Source organism: Podarcis erhardii, assembly GCF_964252035.2.
Source record: "Podarcis erhardii genome assembly, chromosome: W".
Lineage (NCBI taxonomy): Eukaryota > Metazoa > Chordata > Lepidosauria > Squamata > Lacertidae > Podarcis > Podarcis erhardii.
The window spans coordinates 2,695,808-2,716,802 of NC_138506.1; the positions used below are offsets into that span (position 1 = coordinate 2,695,808).

A 20,995-nucleotide genomic window follows, 5' to 3' on the forward strand; every position below is an offset into this window, starting at 1 on the left:
AAACCACCCGAATCTAAATTGGTAAATTACTGGTGTATCAGTAGATAAAAGCAATAATGAATCTTAAAATTTTAACATGGAATGTAAATGGTCTGAATGAAAAAACTAAAAGGAATAAAATTGTAAATGTTTTGAAAAAGAAAAAATTGGATGCAATCTGTATACAAGAGACTCACGTAACTAAAAAGCACAAACATGTTTTGTTAAATAAGAATTTAGGAATAGAATTTATAAACTCTACGGCAGAGAAAAAAAAAGGAGTAGTAACATATGTCAATGAAAAATGGGAACCTAAATTGATATACAAGGATGAAGAAGGAAGGATACTGGGGGTGCAAATTAGCTTTCAGGGGGAAAAAATAAACGTAGTAAATATATATGCCCCAAACTCAAATAAATCTGAATTTTTAAAGAAATTAGAACAAGTTTTATCAGAACTAGAAAGTAACAGGACGATATTACTGGGAGACTTCAATGCTGTGCCGATACCAGAAATTGATAGACAATTAGAAAAGAAAAAACGAAACCAAGGGAAACTACCAAAATCATTCGAGGATCTAGAAGAAAACATGGACTTAGTAGACATGTGGAGACATAAGCATCCAACAGAAAAACAGTTCACTTTCTTCTCAGAGGTACACAAAAGCTGGGGCAGAATAGACCAAATTTGGACTTCGAGGGAACTTACCTTAAGAGCCTTAAAATGTGAAATCCTACCGAGAACCCTCTCCGACCATAATTCAATAACATTGGAAATAAAAGGTGCATCACAGGGGGGTTTTAGATGGAGGTTGAACGAATATTTATTAGAAAATGACGAGATTGTCGAAAAAGCCAAAGTTACTTTAAAAGATTACTTCGATTTGAACCTCAGTGCAGAAACAAATATAGAAGTAATATGGGATGCCAGTAAGGTGGTTCTAAGAGGTTTCTTTATCCAACAAAATAACTATAAGAAGAAAATAAGACAGCAAAAGAAAGAAGAAATTCTCAAACAGCTAAGGGAGTGTGAGAAAAAATTAACAGAAAACCCGAAAGATGAACAAAGTATACAAACAACAGAAATATTACAAACACAATACTCGATTTTAATAAATCAAGAAATTGAATGGAAAATTAAGCTAATGAAGCAAAAATATTTTGAATCAGCAAATAAAACCGGAAAATTACTAGCCTGGCAACTGAGAAGAAGACAAAAGCAAAATGTGATAAATAAAATAAAGGTAGACGAAGAATTGATAGAAGACCCAAAAAGAATACAAAAAACATTTCTCGAATTCTATGAGAAGCTATATAAAAAAGGAGAGGAAAATCCAACCCAAATAGAAAAATATTTAGAGAACTGTAGAGGGAAGACTGTAACAGAAGAAGAAAGAGTTCAACTAAACAAACCTATAAAAATAGAAGAAATCCAGGATGCGATAAAGAGAATGAAATTGGGAAAGGCACCGGGACCGGACGGCTTATCCGCTAAATACTATAAAGTTCTGGGAAACCAAATGTTACCAACGCTTTGTGATACCATGAACAATATTTTAAGAGGAGGAAGAATACCAGAGTCCTGGAGGGAGGCACATATAACGCTAATCCCTAAACCAGACATGGATAAACTGAACATCAAGAACTATAGGCCGATATCTTTACTAAACAACGATTATAAAATCTATGCTGATATCATGGCGAACAGACTGAAAAAGTGTTTAACAAATCTAATCCATAAAGACCAGGCGGGATTCCTCCCAAACAGGTTCTTGAAAGACAATGTGAGACATATTATAAACATAATTGAATATCTGGAGATTAATAATGATGTACCTGCGGCATTGATTTTTATAGATGCGGAAAAGGCGTTCGATAACGTCTCTTGGTTGTCCTATTAAAATCCATGGAGAAGGCAGGGATAGAGGGTGAATTTATGAAAGGAATAGAGGCAATATACTCAGCCCAATCTGCCAAATTGATAATAAATAATAATCTTACAAATACTTTTAAAATCGAAAAAGGAACTAGGCAGGGATGCCCTCTCTCCCCGCTTTTATTTATCATGGTATTAGAAGTGTTAGTGAACAAAATAAGATTGACATCAGAGATCCAAGGGATTAAAGTAGGAATAAAGGAATACAAACTAAAAGCTTACGCAGATGACTTGGTGCTATCCTTGGAAGACCCGCAAGAAAGTATTAACAAAGCACTGGAGACACTAGAGGAATATGGTAAGCTATCCGGTTTCAAATTGAATAAATCAAAGACAAAAATGATGATAAAGAACCTGGGAAACGACGCAAGAGAAAAATTAGAGAGACAATACGGAATCAAGGTGGCAAAAAAAATAAAATATTTAGGAATATGGCTCACACCAAAAAATATAAATTTAATTCAAGACAATTACTTGACAATATGGAAAGAAATTAAAAAAGACTTAGATGTTTGGAATAGAATTAAACTTTCGTGGATGGGTAGGATGGAAGCAATAAAAATGAATGTACTTCCAAAAATGTTGTTCCTGTTCCAAAACATCCCCGTGATCAGAGGGCCTAAAATTTTCAAAGACTGGCAGAAAACCCTTTCAAGATTCATATGGCAGGGGAGAAGGCCGAGGATTAGATATAAACTACTTACGGACCGAAAGGAGAGAGGGGGTTTTGCAGTCCCAAATTTAAAACTATATTACGAGGCCGCCTGCTTATGTTGGGTTAAAGACTGGGTAACCCTAGAGAACACTGACCTACTAGATTTGGAAGGGGCCGACAACAGGTTCGGCTGGCATGCCTACCTGTGGGCAAATAAAGAGAAAGTCCATAAAGGGTTCTCAAGCCATATCATTAGGGGCCCACTGTACGAAGTCTGGGAAAAAAACAAAAAACTGTTAGAATGGAGAACACCCTGGTGGCTGTCCCCAACAGATATCCTAATAATCAAAAAAACAAATATGGAAGAGCAAAGATTGACATATGAAGATTTACTGATTAGATCTGAAGACAGCTGGAAATTAAGACCATATGAAGAGTTGAAAGGAAAATTAACTGGTTGGTTACAATATCATCAAATAAATGCAATATGGACGGAAGACAAAAAAATTGGAATGAATGAAAAGAAATCCAAATTCCAGATTGAAATAATCGAAAGCAAAACCAAGTTACTATCTAAAATGTACGATATTTTATTGGAATGGGATACAAAAGACGAAGAAATTAAGGAGGTTATGGTTAAATGGGCGATAGATCTGGGGCATAACATAGAATATGAAAAATGGTCAAAATTATGGAATGAGGGAATAAAATTTACGGCAAGTGTTGCAATTAGAGAAAACTTAGAGAAAATGATATATAGGTGGTATATAACACCAGAAAAATTAAACAAGATGTATAAGACTGGAAATAAGGCCTGCTGGAAATGCAAAATAAAAGAAGGTAATTTTATACATATGTGGTGGGCGTGTGAGGAGGTTAAAAAATTTTGGAATTTGATTTATAACGAGTTAAAAAAAATACTTAGATACACATTCCCTAAAAAACCAGAGGCCTTTCTATTAGGTATTATTGGAGAAGAAATTAGGAAAGAGGACAAAATTTTATTTCAATATTCGACGGCAGTGGCCAGAATGCTAATCGCACTAAACTGGAAAAGCACAAACATACCAACGGTGAGGGATTGGCAAACAAAATTATTTGAATTTGTCGAATTGGCGAAAATGACGCAAAGAATTAGAAATCAAAAAAATACAAAGTTAAGTGATGATTGGAATAAATTCATGGTCTATATTGAAGGTAACTACAGAAACCTACCAACTATAGCAGGTTTGTTATAAAACTTACGATGTATTAACCAATAACCAATACCAGCTGTAAGAAATGAAGCCTTAAAAATCAGAAATCCGAATTCAGTAGAGAAGGAAGTCAGCTTGTGTATTTTAATCATGTATTTAAGTTTGTTATATGTATTAGTCTTTTTTCCTTTTTCGTTTTAGGTATTTTTTCTTTTTTTTGTTTATCTTTTTTTTCTCTTTTTCCTTTTTCTTTTTTGTGCGTAGTTGTATTTTTCCTTGGATTTTTCTTTTTGTGTATGTGTTGCAAATGAAACTTAATAAAAAGAATTTTTTTAAAAAAAAGAAGTTAGAGGATAAAAAGGATTGGTTGCAATACTATCAACTGATTGAAGTATTTAAACAAGGTAAGAAGCATGGGTTTATTAATCAAAGCTCTCAGTTTGAAAAAGAGTTATTAGAGAACAGAGAAAAACTAATTTCAAAGATGTATAAGAGGCTTTTAGGATGAGAAACTAAAGATTGAAATAGATAAATCTGCTATGATCCACTGAACTAGCGATGTGGGCACAATATAGAGATGAAGGCATAGGAAAAACTGTAGAAATTGAATATAAAATTCTCAGTGTGTTATGTTTTGAAAGAAAGCTTTATAAAAATGACTCACAGATGGTACAAAAATGTACAAATGTACAAATCAGAGTCACGCTTATGTTGGAAATGTAAAGAAGCAGAAGACACTTTTTACCATATGTGGTGGACATGTAAAGTGGCTAAGAGTTTTGGGAGATGGTTTATAATGAGGTTAAAAAATTACATAAGGTGATGCTCCCAAAAAACCCCAAGGCATTTCTCTTAGGGATAGCTGGGTCAGATGTTTCAAGAAGACAGACAAACCAATTGTATGCTACAACAGCAGCAAGAGTACTCTATGCACAAAAATGGCGAAATCAGGAGACACCTACTAAAGAAGAGTGGCAGTTTAAACTGACAGAATATGCCGAATTGGCAAACTTAACTATGGAAATTAGAGATCAAGAAGAGGTAGGTTTTAAGGAGGAGTGGAAACCCTTTGTTGAATATTTAAAGAATTATTGTAAACATGTTAAAACGTAGGTAGGATTTGAATGAAGAACAGCAACTGAATACTTGTTGTTGAGTACAGTGTGGAAAAGACAAGGTATAGAATATTGATAATATGCAGGAAATTTAAAAATTACGGGGGAAACCATGGAGGGGGGCGGGGAAGTTGAACACAAAAATGGATGTGTATTTGGAAACATGTGTCAACTTGTCAACTTTTGAAATTGAAACCGAGAGAGAGAGAGAGAGAGAGAGTGTTTAATTGCAGCTAGTGGGAGGATTTCCTTTGAGGAGGAAAGAGAAAAACGAGGTGGTCTCTTGCCAGCTTACCGTTTCAAATGCATTTAGCATCATTAAGGGGAAGAAAGTATTGAAGTAGTCATTGTAATCCTCAAACTTGGCTGTGACAGGGGCAACAATAGACTGAAGGAGATGGCTTGGTGGCCCAAACAGTTTAAAGTTTGCAAACATGTCATAGTTCCACTTCAGCACCTCTCTGGTGAAAATCCCATGGTCTCTCAGTTTGTCTGCCTATAGAGCTGACGTTTTTGGCAGGCAAAATTGTTCTTATTTCTAGTAGTTAGTTGCTGAGCATTTACTAATTGTGATGTCCTTTCCTGGGGAACATCCACCTCGCCAACAATTTCCCTGTAACTGCGCAACTCAGCAAGACTGTCCTGTGTGCACTGAGCAAGTTCGGCTGCTCTTTGGACTTTCTCTGATAGGCCATGTTTTTCTGTCACTAAGGTTGGGGCTGGCATATGTTGGATTTCGTTGGGTGGGACCAGAGCAGGAGTAGATCTTGCCAGTTTTGCCAGCAGTGTTTTTTTACTGTGCATGCTTGGCTTGATGCTTCCCTTGGGACTTTCTCTAGCTGTTTTAACCTGCCCATATTCTGCAGAGCTCTTCCCTGGCTGAATAGTGGATTCTTTGACAGCAGGTGCTGACCCTGAAGGACTGGCAGATGCTGATGTACTGGGCAGAACTGGATCTGTGCACCTGGAACAGCTTCCATTGCCAGCACATATCCCTGTGAAATTTGAGCATACCACTGCATTTCCCTTGCTGATGTGGCCTTCACGAGCTGCTGTATGATGTATGAGGTCTGGAGTAGTCAATGGCTCTTGCTCTGGGGCACTGAATTTCTTCTCAAGGCACACGTCCACTTGCCCTTTCCTGCTCTCTCTACCAGCTTTCATTTTGTTTTCATCCTCATCTGAAGAAGCGTCAGAAATAATGACTTCGTTTGGGGAATCATCTGCATCAGCAGACAACTTGTTGCTCTCTCGGGCAGACAAAGTTTGAACAGCGCCTTTAGCTTTCCTCTTAATGCATTTTTGGTGACGGATGATGCTTTCCTGGCTAGAGTCAATGGGTAAACTGGTTCCTTTAGCACACACAACAGAGGCCTTGCCTGAGCTTGCCTCTGATTTGCAAGGCAATGTGTCTGATGTGCTGCCTCTGGCTACAATGATTTCACTCCTCTGCCCTTCCTGGCTCTTTGTTCTGTCTCTGACCAACTGCAGCTTTTCTGTTCCTGGCTCCAGATTGGTATTTCCTCTCCTACCGCTTTCAGGTAACAGTTTTAATTGCAGGGTGCTGTCTGGTTTCAGAGATCTGATTTTGCTTGTAAGGTCATTTAGACCAACCTTTCTCTCCAAAGCACTGCTGCTGTTACCATTCTTTTCTGTAAGAGATCTGGAAGAACTGGGCTTCTCCTTTGTGCTGAAGTCTTTGGTCTCCAGGTCTTGAAAACCGAGGCCAAAGCTTTTGTAGAAGGGATCTTGCTTGTTTTGGACCCCTGGCCATTGATGAGACACCACATTTTTCTGGGCATCCATGTGTCTTTTTGCTAACACAGACAAGCAGGGTAGGTGCTCATTGTCCATATTCATTGGACACCTGTCTTCCTGCCTTTTGGGGTTCATCAGGAAAGTAGGTGAAGTTACACAAACAGGAGGGCTCTTCACAAGGGAGGAAGGATTTAACGATTTGCTCATGATGCTCCATATGATCTCCTTCAGAGTGTTCTGTAATTCTAGAGTCTGCTGGGAACTCAGCTCCCAGTGCTTGTGGCTACGGCGAAGCAAGTTGAGTTCATCAAGGAACTGCTTACAAGTGGGTGACTGCACAACCTGATACCCTTCCTTCAGGATGTTACGGATCAGTTTCATGCAGGCAAACTGTATGGGCTCAGGTTCCCAAGATGGTGATGTCACTGTGCTTCTTAAGCTATTCCTGACTACTCTTCTCTCAATGCCAGGCATGAACACGTTACTTGGAAGCATGACACATTTCACCACTATCCACACCCACATTTCTGAGCTGATCCACAGAAAATGAAGGCAATTTTTCTCAAGGCTGCACTCAACAACAGTCACCAAGATCCAGATGAAGAACTCAGACACTTTGTCACAAGTCTCAACAGTGCCACTGAGGACATTTTGGATTTCCAAACACAGGTGATGAATGACCACTATGCTGTAGGCAATCCCCAGGTCCTTCAGGTCCATAAGGGAGTGGATAAAAGGGATGAACCATAAAAAAGTGCTGTTGTGCAACTGCATGTCTTGGCCGATGTCAGAATGTAACAGGTCGGTCAGAGTCTGCATATCTTTGTACAAGTAGAGGCAGTAATCAGGACAAATGGTATCCTGAAACAGGAAACAGGAAGTCAATGTTTAGCAGCATGTTCTCAACTTTCCTGCTCTGCATATCCAACAACAACCCGCCTCACTTCAAGGATTTCACTAGGATGGGAAAGGGGGATTTGTCACCCTTCAAGTGTTGCTGGACTTCAAATTCCATCAGCCCCAGCTAGCATGGCCAACAATCAGAGATTATGGGAGTTGTAGCCACAGGTCCCCTGTCCCTATACTAGTCAGTGATCTTTTTTTGGGGGGGGGGGTATTGCCAGCCAACAAGGCTAGAAACATTTTTATAAAAAATGAAAAAAAGACAAGGTTTTCAAGGGGGTGAATTCTGTCGCCAATAAAAAACCACCCTTCAAACAAACATGGAGGAGGAAAACTGCTTCTGTTCTAGAGGACAGATGTGATTTGATACTTCTCTATAACTGTAATCCAGAACCGTCCACATAGCCATATTTCAAGCATGGAAGAAGACAGTAAGATAGATCAACAAGCAAGTTACCTTGTGGGGCTTTTCAATGTGGTAGTCATACGCCAGTTGGCTGCAAGTGACAAATTCATCTCCATAGTCCGACATGGGCTCAGATTTAGTCCTTCAAAAATATTAAGAAAGCCAAGGGTTTTGTCAGGAGCCAGTCATGTGAAGGTCAGCAATAAAAAAACACTGGTGTCAGTGAAGTTAACTCTTTATTCAAAGAAACAAAAACAGTGCAGGCCTAGTGATCCCAGCAACTCTTCCCAGTAGGTCTTGGCCCAATGCAGAAGTTGCAAGGACTGAAGGTCCCTGCCCTCCCACAGCTGCCTATGGTCTCTCCTCTCCAGGGGTTTTTCCAAGCAGTTGGAGACTACGTCTGCACGCAACCAATCTCTCCTTTGCTCTTTTCATTTCTCTGCATGTTCTGGGAGGCCGGGGGGAGCGGAGCTGGTCATAGAAGGGAGACACTCCTTAGTCCTTCAGCAGCCTGCCTCTTCTTGGTCTACTGGCCCCCTTCCTCTCAATAATTCAATCAGCCCTTCGGCACAGGAAAGGAGAGGGTTAAAGCGCAGGGATCAGAGACGTCCCATGAACATTCCAGCCGCCTCTTCTGTTGGAGGAGAAGCAGGACAAGACCACTCCCCGAATCTGAACCAGACGATTCGGATGCATGATTGTACTGTGCTGCTTTTACATATGCAAAATAAAGAACTGTAAATACCTCTCTGAGTGAGCAGAGGGTGCTTATTGCGAAGAGCATACACAAACCATCACATGTAAGCATATAATCACTGTGACAATGGATAAAAGAATGCTAGGCATAACAGAACTTGCATTTAACCTTAGGTCAATAGGACTGATGTATTAATCACAGATAATGGAAAGCAGATGTTGATAGACAAATGATAAACAGAGTGATTAACCAAAAGACATTGATAAATGATTAATGAAGACATTGTTAAAAGGAGGAGTTTGGGGTGGGCTCTCTCACTGGTCTAGAACAGGTTTTCAACCTTTTTGAGTCCATGGATCCCTTGACCAACTACATTCTTTCTGTGGCACCCCTGTGGGGCTCAGGAGCCCAGTTACATTTCCCCTTACCTGCAGAACTGGCAGCCTCTCACCCTTTTTCAAACACCCTCCCTCATGGAGTGTTCCCTCAGCCTCCTTTCCTCTTCCCTCTCATTGGGAGTCCTCCAGGTAGCTGCTGCAGTCCCTGGTCTGAGCTGTGCCCCCTGCCCCAAAGAGAAGTGTCTCCTCACACTGTCCATTCCCAACAGCAAGAGCTGGTGGACTGACTGGCTGGGCCCCTTGAGTCTGCTTGCTTACTCCGAGGCTGCCTCAGCTCCTGGCAACCAGCACCCCCTGACCAGCCCCAAAGGCACCACTCGCCTGGGGAGCTTGTAGCCAGGGCTGCTGCAACAAACAGCTGTGCAAGTCTATGGGAGGCAGAGATGCGAGGGAGTGAAGGAAAGAGGGACAGAGGCCCATGTTGCTCGCTGCACCCCTGACCATCATCCAAGGCACCCCAGGGTGTCACGACACACAGTTTTTGAAACCACTGGTAGAGATTGATGTCAGTGGGTTGCAATAGTTGTGGGAAAGTTTTCTATAATCCTGTGATTGGTGAAGTAGCAATCACATGTTAGTTTAGAAGTATATAAGAGATTATGTTTGAGAGCACCAAAACACAGGAATTTTTTAGGAGACTGACCCTATGATGTTGTTGTTGGCATCAGTCTGTCTTGAACAGTGCTTTTTTTCTAGAAAAAGAGGTGCAGGAACTCCCACTTTTTTTGATGGACAAGGGTCAGATGGGGCTCATCAACCTGGGAAGGTAGCTCATCTAGGAGAAGGAAAACTCTGATCCTAAACCTCTGCTGCCTTGCAGAACATCTTCAGGAGACGAAAAGGCCTACACAAGTCCAGAGTGGAGTTCTGTTTTAATTTTTTTTTAAAGCAACAACAATTTTTTATTAGTTTCCCCCAATTATACAAATACCAATTAATATCAAATTAATTCCAATTATTTCCAGATTTAGAAAATTTAATTAGTGCTTTCCCGTGCTCTGTGATCAATGTGTTTATCCAGTTCTTATATTACTGTGATTCGTGTTCTTATAACTTATATTAAAGATTTAAATAAGAGCTGCATTCTTCGTAATTTCTCTTCGTGTCATTATTTAACTTTTCATAGGCTTTCAAATGAGAAGCTCTAATTATTTTCTTTTTCACTACATGTGTCAGTCTAATTAGGTCCAGTTATGGATTCCTTGGCCTTTATCTGCTGTCCCATCCTTGAATTTCTTCCACGGTTGCTGTTGTCTCCCAGTGTAGCTGGGGTGGAGATGTATTCTCAGAGATTCTTGAAAGTTCTTATTAGCTCCTTCCCATGGTGCTCCCATCTTACTTGATGTTTCCAGACAACTGTTTCCAACAACCCACTTTTTCCCACTGCTCGGTCAACCCACTCTTTCTCACTGCTCAAAGTTTCCACAGCCTGAGAAAGGGGGTCTTTTCCAGGGAGTCTTCTCTTCTCATGAGGTGGCCAAAGTATTGGAGCCTCAGCTTCAGAATCTGTCCTTCCAGTGAGCACTCAGGGCTGATTTCCTTCAGAATGGAGAGGTTTGATCTTCTTGCAGTCCATGGGACTCTCAAGAGTCTCCTCCAGCACCAGAATTCAAAAGCATCAATTCTTCGGCGATCAGCCTTCTTTATGGTCCACCTCTCACTTCCATACATCACTACTGGGAAAACCATGGCTTTAACTATACGGACCTTTGTTGGCAAGGTGATGTCTCTGCTTTTTAAGATGCTGTCTAGGTTTGTCATTGCTTTTCTCCCAAGAAGCAGGCGTCTTTTAATTTTGTGGCTGCTGTCACCCTAGCTGCCTTTAAAAATGCTGTAATATTGTTCCTCCCATCTCAGCCTCTCTCTGAGGTCATGCCAAAGGTAATTCCATTGCCATCGGCACCTTCATTTGCCTGGGTCGACTGTAAATGCCATGTCACCTACTTATTTAGTGGGCAATGCTCCATAAAGGGCTCAGACTACAGTGCAAAAATTGACTATTCCAAATGTGGCAGAAGGAAGCAGTGAAGAAGAAAAAATAGCTGTTACATAGCCATTATTAGCAGTCTGTCCTGTTGCTCAGAACGCACAGGGACAGAGAGCCCATGAATCATTGCCCTTCGCAGTTTTTAACAAATTGAAGCGAAGTGTGACAGAAAATGGCTTGGATGGCATTCTTGATGGACTAAGAGCAGCCAGTACTTTAATTCCAAACCTTGAAGCCTCTGAAGTTTCAATGAAACAATTGGCTTATGAAAATGCTGATTGCAAGACTGCTCTTAAAGCGATGTACCAGAAGTCAGAAACAGAGATTGCTCAAATGCTTCTTGGGAGAAAAGCAATGACAAACCTAGACAGCATCTTAAAAAGTAGAGACATCACCTTGCCAACAAAGGTCCGTATAGTTAAAGCTATGGTTTTCCCAGTAGTGATGTATGGAAGTGAGAGCTGGACCATAAAGAAGGCTGATTGCCAAAGAATTGATGTTATTAAGTTATGGTGCTGGAGGAGACTCTTGAGAGTCCCATGGACTGCAAGAAGATCAAACCTATCCATTCTTCAGGAAATCAGCCCTGAGTGCTCACTGGAAGCACAGATCCTGAAGCTGAGACTCCAATACTTTGGCCACCTCATGAGAAGAGAAGACTCCCTGGAAAAGACCCTGATGTTGGGAAAGATGGAGGACACAAGGAGAAGGGGACGACAGAGGACGAGATGGTTGGACAGTGTTCTCGAAGCTACTAACATGAGTTTGACCAAACTGTGGGAGGCAGTGGAAGACAGGAGTGCCTGGCGTGCTCTGGTCCATGGGGTCACGAAGAGTCGGACACGACTAAACGACAAAACAACAACAACAATGTTGGTCTACTGCAGTGATTTCAAACAGTGTGCTGTGACACCCTGGGGTGCCTTAGATGATGGTCGGGGTGCAGAGAGCAACATGGGCCTCTATCCCTCTTTCCTTCACTCCCTCGCATCTCTGCCTCCCATAGGCTTGCAGAGCTGTTTGTTGCAGCAGCCCTGGCTACAAGCTCCCCAGGCAAATGGTGCCTCTGGAGCTAGCCGGGGGTTACTTCCCAGGCCTCTGTGGGGCAGTGTGAGAAGGCATCTCTCTTTGGGGCAGGGGGGCAGCTCAAAGACCGGGGCGGCAGCAGCAGCTGCCTGGAGAACTCCCAAGGAGAGGGGAAAGGAGGCTGAGGGAACACTCCACAAGGGAGGGTGTTTGAAAAAGGGTGAGAGGCTGCCGGCTCTGCAGACAAGGGGTGACATAGCTGAGGACTTCTGGTCTTGGGAAGGAGGCGTGAGCAGGCACGCTGAGAAGCTCCGCAGCGTGAATGCAAGGAGAAGCATAAATTAAAGGCGATTAAAACCTATTTAAGGATTTATGGACTGGAGGAAGGTTGTGGAGGGAACTTAAGAACAATTATATCTGAGCTTATCAGCATTTTAGCAGCTGGGGAATATCAAACGTCAAAAAGATGCAGAGGGCTTGCTGAGGGCTAGAAGAGCATGTCAAAAAAATAATACAGTCTCAAAACAAACGAAGCGAGACGCATCAGCTCTAACTCCCCCAAAAGCCACAGAAAGAAAGAAAAGCCTCTCTCTGAGCAACGGAAATGCAGGAAGGCCAAATAATGTCAGAGTCACATGAGATGATTCACTTCTTACGGTCTATTAAAGAAGACATTGGGGAGCTTAAGACAGAAATGTCAGCGATTAAACAGGATACATCACAAATGAGAATAAATCTACAAGTTTTAACATCTCATATGAACACACTTGAACAGCGTGTTAATGTCTTGGAGAAAATATCATGTGCAACACAAAGCCTGATGGACAAATGCTTACTCCAGTTGGAATCTGATATCGAAGGAAAAACCTTAAAATGTTAGGTCTTAAAAACCTTCCTCCTGAAGGAATTCAGGTAATTGAATATATAGAGAGCTGTTTAATGGAAATGCTGGAGCTACAGCTGGATTTAAAGGTGGAGATAAATGGTGTTAAAAGTTTTCCACTGAAAACCAAGAAAGCAAGAGGGGAAACATATATAACAATAATTCAATTTGCGTGCACAAGGGTGCGAGATTATATCCTTAAAACTTTCCGGGAAAAGTCGAATGCTAAACCCCTTGAATGGAGGGGAAATATAATTTCTATTTTCCCGGACTATGCTCCAATGGTGGCAGAAAAGAGACGATTATTTGCTCCTGCTCACAAGCTAGGAAGGGAATTAAAAATACAACACTTTACAATATTCCCAGCTACTTTCTGCTTAAAGATAAATGATGAACTGTGCCGTTTTCAAAACCATGATAATGCGATATCCTACCTCCAAGCAATAAATTGTGGATAAAGAGCCATGGTGAAGGGTAGGGGGGCTTTTCCTTTTTCTCCTACTCTAATTGAAAATGGTGTGGGGTAATGCCCTCCATTTTGAAGCTCTTCTTTGACCTGACCTTTCTGCTTGAAGAACCTCCAACTCATGTTGACTCACCATCTGAACAAAGTATCTTTGGCATAGAGCCATGAAACTCTAGATATATTAGTAATTTAATAATGGTGGGATTCTATATACCCTCGGGTTAATAGTCAACTGGTTTTATACCACTATTAAAGTTGAAATGCCGTGGAAATATTGATTTGTCATTCAATCAGTCTCAAACCATGTAATTATATGTTGTTTACTTATGTATATACCGTATTTTTCGCTCCATAGGGCGCACCGGACCATAGGGCGCACCTAGTTTGGGGAGGAGGAAAACAAGAAAAAATTATTCTGAATCCCAGAAGCCAGAACAGCAAGAGGGATCTGGCTTCTGGGATAACCGCGCCAAGCCTCTTCAGGGCAGCGGGATGAAGGCTTCCCCTGCCCGAAGAGGCTGTGCAGGGCTAAGACAGAAGCCAGGACAGGCGCGTCGCTGAAGGGGCACTGCCCCTTCAGCGAAGCTGGAGAAGGAACAGAAGGAGTCCCTTCTCTTCCTCCTCCGGCTTCGCATGACAGCCGCGTCGCTCAAGGGGCGCTGCGCAGAGAGGGAGAAGGCGCAGCGCCCCTTCAGCGAAGCTGGAGAAGGAACAGAAGGAAACCCTTCTGTTCCTCCTCCGGCTTCCAGGTCAGGTGCGTCGCCACGAAGCCAAGGAGCCTGCATTCGCTCCATAGGACGCACACACATTTCCCCTTCATCTTTGGAGGGGAAAATGTGCGTCCTATAGAGCGAAAAATACGGTAAGTTGATAATCAAAAGGGGGAAATGAAGCAAATCGACAATTCCTTTAAATCCTTATGTGCTAAGTCAAAAGCTCCCAACCATTATATTGGTGAAATTAGGAGCTCGAAGGGGTGAATGTTTGCGTCTTCTACAGAGCGGAAGTCATGCATTTTTTTTGTTGTTATCTATTTGTGTTTTATTGTTAAGTGTACTAAGTGTGAGGAGAACCTGAGCTTACAGGGTTAAACAGCTCAGTTCGTATGTCCTGCCTTCTGAGGGGGCGGAGAGATCCTACGTCACACATCCGGGATCTGTTTCTTTTTTCTGTTATTCTGGTTTCGTTTTTGTACGGAACAGAGATGTACTTTTTACCAGACACTGGCTGATGATTTATACTGCTGTAAATAAGCGCTTCCAGATTAGAGAAGCTGACTGGACTTTTGATTTATGCACACTAAAGGCAAGCACAGAGGGCAGAAGGCTAAAAGGCTAAATACGCTGTGTTTACTCTGCTGTGCTCAGAGGTCCGGGGAAAGCAGATATGAACCACGGAAGCCTGCAGGACCTTTACCCTGAGCAATATTTCACACTAAGTAGTTTTCTTTTTCCTTTTTTATCTTTAGTACTGTTACTATTATTATAAATTGTTGGTCATTTGTATATATTTGTGCCTACCTTTTCAGAACTCTTCCTATTTGTAGCTAGAGCTATTTCCTAGTTTCCTCTCTTTTCTCTCTCTATCCCTCTTTGAATATTTTCAAATACTAATTATTTGATTGGAAATACTTAAAATTTAATTACAGGGTGTATTAACTTGATTGGGTAGTATCTGCTCTCTATATATTTAGATATGTAAGAAGGTGAATTAACTTTGTTTCACAATCCATATGTTAAATACAAGCACGGTTAATAGATGTCTCTAATTAGAGCGATAATAATTTGCAATATATTTGGTTCATACTAAGCCTTCCCAAGACTTTGCCAAAGATAAAAATAGAGGACAAGAGACCCTATAGATAAAAGCTGCAATTTATAATATGAGAATTATAGGTATGGATGCCAAGGGATTAAAGGAAAGGAAAAAACAGATCCTAACACAGTGGTGCCTCGCAAGACGAAAAGAATCCGTTCCGCGAGTCTCTTCGTCTTGCGGTTTTTTCGTCTTGCGAAGCAACCCTATTAGCGGCTTAGCGGCTATTAGCGGCTTAGAAAAAGGGGGGGGGAGCAAAAAAAATCGCAAGACTCGCAAGACGCTTTCGTCTTGCGAAGCAAGCCCATAGAGAAATTTGTCTTGCGAAGCGCCTCGAAAAACGGAAAACCCTTTCGTTTAGCGGGTTTTTCGTCTTGCGAGGCATTCGTCTTGCGGGGCACCACTGCACTTAACTATTTTCAGTCATTAAAGGCTGATATAGGACTATTACAAGAAACACATTTGACAGAACAAGGGGCACAAACTTTGAAAAGTCAATGGGTAAAAGAAGTTTTTTCAACAAATCTAGATGAAAATGCAAAGGGAGTCACGATTCTATTTAGGAAAGGCTGGTCTTATGAAACGCAAGATATAATAAGAGAGGAAGATGGTCAGTGTTTAATAACTGTAATTAAAACAGAAGGGATAGAAATAGCAATAGTCGATGTCTATGCCCCTAATACCGATGACCATTAAGTTTATTCACAACTGTTTTAAGAGATTGAGCTCTTTATCGTATCAGTATCTGATAATTGGTGGAGACGTTAATGAAATTTTAGACCCGCAGATGGACTCCACTTCTACAGCTAGGAAACAAATGACGAAGGTTAGAGAGAGAGAATTAATTATTATATGATATACTGGAATTTAGTGGATTCATGGAGACTACACCATCCTAAGGAAAAATCCTATACATATTTTGCAGGAATTCACAATACCCAGCACAGAATTGTTTTTTTTTTAACATCAGCATCACTACACTCCTTTACTAGCCGATGTGACATTGATATTCCCATTATAGCTGATCACTCAGCAGTAATATTGGAATGTAATCTATCCAATACCCAGGAAGGTATGAGGAGATGGTATCTTAATATATCATTACTAAATGATAAAACTTCATTCAATATATAACGCAAGATACGCGAATATATTTTAAAAATAACTCCAAATCATTAACGCCAAGACTGAAAGAATGGGAAGGCTACAAAGCTTATATCAGAGGGAAGAAAATATCTTTCTCTGCCAACAAGGTCAAGATGCAAAAATTAAAAGAAAATAACCTAAAAAAATCTTTTAAAACATTATGGGGCAATATGGCAAATAACCCATCTAGGGTTACATATGAAAGAATACAACAACAAACACTAGAACTGAATAATATACTAGCTCCAAAAATTGAGTTCAGCTTATTATGTCTAAGACAAACATATTGGGAACAGGGAGAAAGACCGACAAAAATTCTAGCTAATCATCTAAAGCAGAAGAAAATGAACCAAATAATACCTTTAATAAGAAAGGGGGGGGGGGGGGGAATCACAGCGACCTCATCAACAGATATAAATAACGATTTTTTTAAATTCTACAAAAAGCTATATGAAGGGCCAGAAAATATACCAGAGGATGAGGTGGAAAACTTTTTTCAGGATATTAAACTACCAACCATTGAAGAATATCACAAAGATATGCTATCAGCCCCCCTGAAGGTATCAGATATTGAGAATGAAATAGAAACAATGGGTAATGGAAAATCACCTGGACCAGATGGTTTACCTATAGAATAGTATAAAATATTCAAAAATTTATTAGTCCCCAGACTTCTAGAAGTTTATGAGGAAACAATATGAGTTTATGAGGTATAAAGGTGTCTATGCTGCAACATTTAATGAAGCTTTAATAATAATTATACCAAAACCTAACAAAGACCCCACTGAATGTGCAAATTACAGACTAATTTCATTAATGAATGTCGATGCAAAGATTCTGAATGCAATACTGGCTGAAAAATTACAAAAAGTCATCCAAGACTTGGTACTTAATAATCAAACAGGTTTTATAAAAACAAGACAAGCCACAGATAATGTAAGATTAACAATAGATTTGATAAATTTAAAGAGCAAGAGGAGTTTATGATAATGTCACTAGATGCAGAAAAGGCTTTCGATAGAATCTATAAAGAATTCATAGGGATCGTGTTATGTAAATTTGGCTTCCCTACAGAATACTGTAACTGGATTAAAATGATTTACAAAAATCCAACATCTTGGTCTGTTACAAATGGTAGAATATCTAATGTGATTAATCTAAAACGAGGAACAAGACAAGGATGCCCTCTGTCTCCGTTACTATTTAATCTATGCCTGGAACCACTAACAAGAGTAATAATACAAGATGAGCATATCAAGGAGGTAAAACACAACAAAGAAAATTACAAAATTGTATTATTTGCAGATGACATCCGTCCATTTATTACAAAACCAGAAGATACAATTCCAATAATTATGGAGAAAATAAAAACCTTTGGCTGAATATTGGGCTATTCCATAAATTGGACAAAATCAGAGATTTTGCCAATAGGGCATTGTATACAAATAGGCTACATTGTATAAAAACCATCAATTTTGGATGTGGAAAGACTTTATTAAATATTTGGGCATAATGATTTCATCAGATGTTAACCAAATCGTAAAATTACATTTGAATCAAATTATAAAAGAAATTTATTTTGATATTGAAAGGTGGGGACCTCCAAACCTTTCCCTTTGGGGAAAGGTTAATGTCCTCAAAATGACTATTGTTCTAAAGCTTTTATACATTCTTAGAGGATTACCAATATATATTCCCAACTTATATTTTCAAAAAATAAATCAAATATTTAGATTGTGCCTGTGGGGTACAAAGCCACCAAAAATATCATTACATAAAATGCAACTTCCAACTAAGGAAGGTGGTTTTGGACTCCCAAATCTGAAATTATATCACCAGGCCTACCTGCTGAGCAAGACAAATTGGTGGAGAGCAAGCAGGAATCCCAGTTGGGCTACTCTCAAATATAGTTTCATTGAATCTCTTGTGGGGTGGACCAATCTCAGCTACAACTATAAGAAATATCCCATTAATCTGGAGACTATTAAAGCACCCATAAAAATTTGGATGAACATATATAAAAATAATAAGGATGACCCTTACCAGCATGAGAAATTAACAATATGGGCCAACCCAAAACTAAAAATTGGAAATCAAGTACAGTGGTACCTCAGGTTACAAACGCTTCAGGTTACAGACTCTGCTAACCCAGAAATAGTACTTCAGGTTAAGAACTTTGCTTCAGGATGAGAACAGAAATCGTGTGGCGGCAGCGGGAGGCCCCATTAGCTAAAGTGGTACCTCAGGTTAAGAACAGTTTCAGGTTAAGAACGGACCTCCGGAACGAATTAAGTTCCTAACTGTCAGGCCTGGTCGTTGTCCTCTTCAGATCACCACACGAACGCTTCTTGTTCTTTTATAACTTTTTATTGATTATCAACAAAACAATCTTATAAACGGTTCTTAAATATTATTCCTCGGAGTCACTTCTTTCAGATCCCTTCTGAGCTCTGCTTCTCCATGACCAGCCACTCTCAAAATGTCGAACGCGCCCTTCCCTTCGCTTTCCAGCTCTTTTTCCTGAAGATGCCAGTTATGGGGTTTTGGCTTGTGGGGATATTTTCCTCCGAGCTCCGGAGGGAGCCTGCTGGGTAGGGGTTGGGTCCCGCCGCGCCGGCGATGCGGGGACCCTCAAAAACCATGGGCAGTGATGCCCATGGACTTGGTGACTCGGAGGGCACCGTTTGCGCCCCCCCGACCCGTGAAGGAGCCTTTTTAAAGGCTGCGGAGCGGGTGACGGGGGGGGGGTGCTATGAGTCCACTGCTTCCCCTGCCTAGCGAAGCCGCATGCCATTCGGCGGAGAGCACCGACTTTCTTCTATTGAAAATTTGGACTCAAAAGAAAAACCCGTGAGTAAATCTACCGGACTTAAAAGGAAAAATCTGATTTATGAATTTGGAGCGAGCGGGGGAGGTGCAAAAAGGAAGTCCGCCCCCCCCCCCCCCGTTGTAGAGGTTTTAACGCAAGGATTTAACAATTAAGATCGAGAGATGAACTTATTTATTCGGAAAAAGTTAATTTCACGAAGGGAAATTACAAGTAATTGTGCTGGAGGAGAAGATTGATTGGTGAGAACTAAAATGTAACCCCCCGGGAACCGGGAGCGATCCGTTATGAGAGACTGGTGAAGAGACGCAGAAATTTTGACAGCTGTCAAAGTAGCTGTCAAAGCAGGAAAATAAAAGAGAACTTTGTTACGATGGCTTTGCTGGCTAGATTCGTTACAATTTGGACATAAACTATTGAAAACAAAGGCAACAAGTTATTTGACTTTTGGGTCTGATCTGGAAAGAAATTAAGTTACCATATTCCCTCTAGAGGGAGTTCTGGGACATTGCAACAGTGACAGCAAGTGGAAAATTACTATGAAATTGAGCAGGATTTGTTATCTCTTGGGAAAGCTGCAAAAACGAAGCATTATTTTGTCTACAGAGGTTTCTACACTAAAGGAGACAATGGATTTATCTATTGAAGAAAGGAAGGGACTTGACGTAAGTTTATGTTCTTGAATAAATAAAGCCTCTGTAGAGGAACCAGAAGTTTCTGAATTAGAAGGTTTTTGCAGCAGAACAGGAAAAAGAAACCTGAGGAATAACAGCTGGACTAAACTTGAAGTTGGAACATTTGGGACATCCAGACTTTAAAAGGATCAAGAAACAGAATTTGAGTTATACTCTTAAATATAGAGGTCTGGATGGAAGAAGAATGATCTTTTCTGAGAGTTTCTCCGAGATTGGACTTTCTGAAATTAAAAGCTACCAAAGAGACGGCAAAGCGGACTCGAGAGAGAGTTAGACATGGACGTGGGATCTCCAGTCTGGCAGTAGACAGATGGATGGATTTTGGGGATCGAAATCGGGAAGGGGGGGGGGAGATTTGGAGTCCAAAGGCTGTAAAATTACATATTTTTTATTTTCTTTTTTTCATTTTCTCTTGTTGTGTGAGAAAAATAGGGGAATTCGTGGAAGGGAATTGGGGTCAATCTTAGGGAAGTATAAAAATATAAAGAGAAATGGTTAAATAAGATAAATTAATTTTGAATAAATGGGCTAATTATAATTATAACAAGGTTTTAAAATTGGGGGTAAGAATTTGTGGAATCAATCTAATGGAAATGGAATACAAGAGGGGGAGGGGGGGGAGTCCTGGAAAGATGTCAATGAAATTAAGTGTAAACTTTATCCTTTTCTTTCTTCTTTCTTTCCTTTTTTATTCTGGAAACTTTAATAAATATTATTTTTTTAAAAAAAGATATTTTCTATGAAATTCTCTCTGCAATTCTGGAACGTTAATTTCCTCCTACTTATTCTCAAGTCTAATATCTCTTCCACTTCGGTCTCCTCTTCCCCCATCATGGTGGGAAAAGGAGGTGGTTCCCTTGAAATTTGATACTTATGCGCTGGTACAAACACTGACAATAAAGATCTATGAAATACAGGGTGTATTCTCATATTTTCAGGCAAATGAAGCTTGAAAGCGACTGGGTTAATTTGAGCCTTTACTTGGAAAGGTTCCAATCTCCTTGGTTCTAGCTTTTTACACCTCCCTCGTATTGGTAGTCCCTTGCTAGACAGCCATACCCAGCTCCCTACTTGGATTTCTTCCCCAACTCGCCGGTGCCTGTCTGC

The 20,995-nt window shown here is 40.4% G+C and overlaps 2 protein-coding genes across 2 annotated transcripts in view; both read right to left on the reverse strand.

Moving 5' to 3' along the window:
* LOC309333205 (putative helicase senataxin) overlaps positions 1-5,358 on the reverse strand; it is a 139,556-nt gene extending 134,198 nt beyond the window's left edge. Inside the window, exon 1 of the mRNA XM_081846609.1 lies at positions 5,177-5,358. Coding sequence (XP_081702735.1) covers positions 5,177-5,317 — 141 coding nt within the window. The 5' untranslated portion in view covers positions 5,318-5,358. The remainder of the gene's footprint in view (positions 1-5,176) is intronic.
* A 10,600-nt stretch (positions 5,359-15,958) lies between these two features.
* The window catches only part of LOC309333156 (putative helicase senataxin), a gene marked incomplete at its 3' end in the record, with an annotated part of 138,795 nt that continues 133,758 nt past the window's right edge, over positions 15,959-20,995 (reverse strand). The window contains exon 7 of the mRNA XM_081846559.1: positions 15,959-16,026. Within this exon, the coding sequence (XP_081702685.1) occupies positions 15,959-16,026 (68 nt within the window). The remainder of the gene's footprint in view (positions 16,027-20,995) is intronic.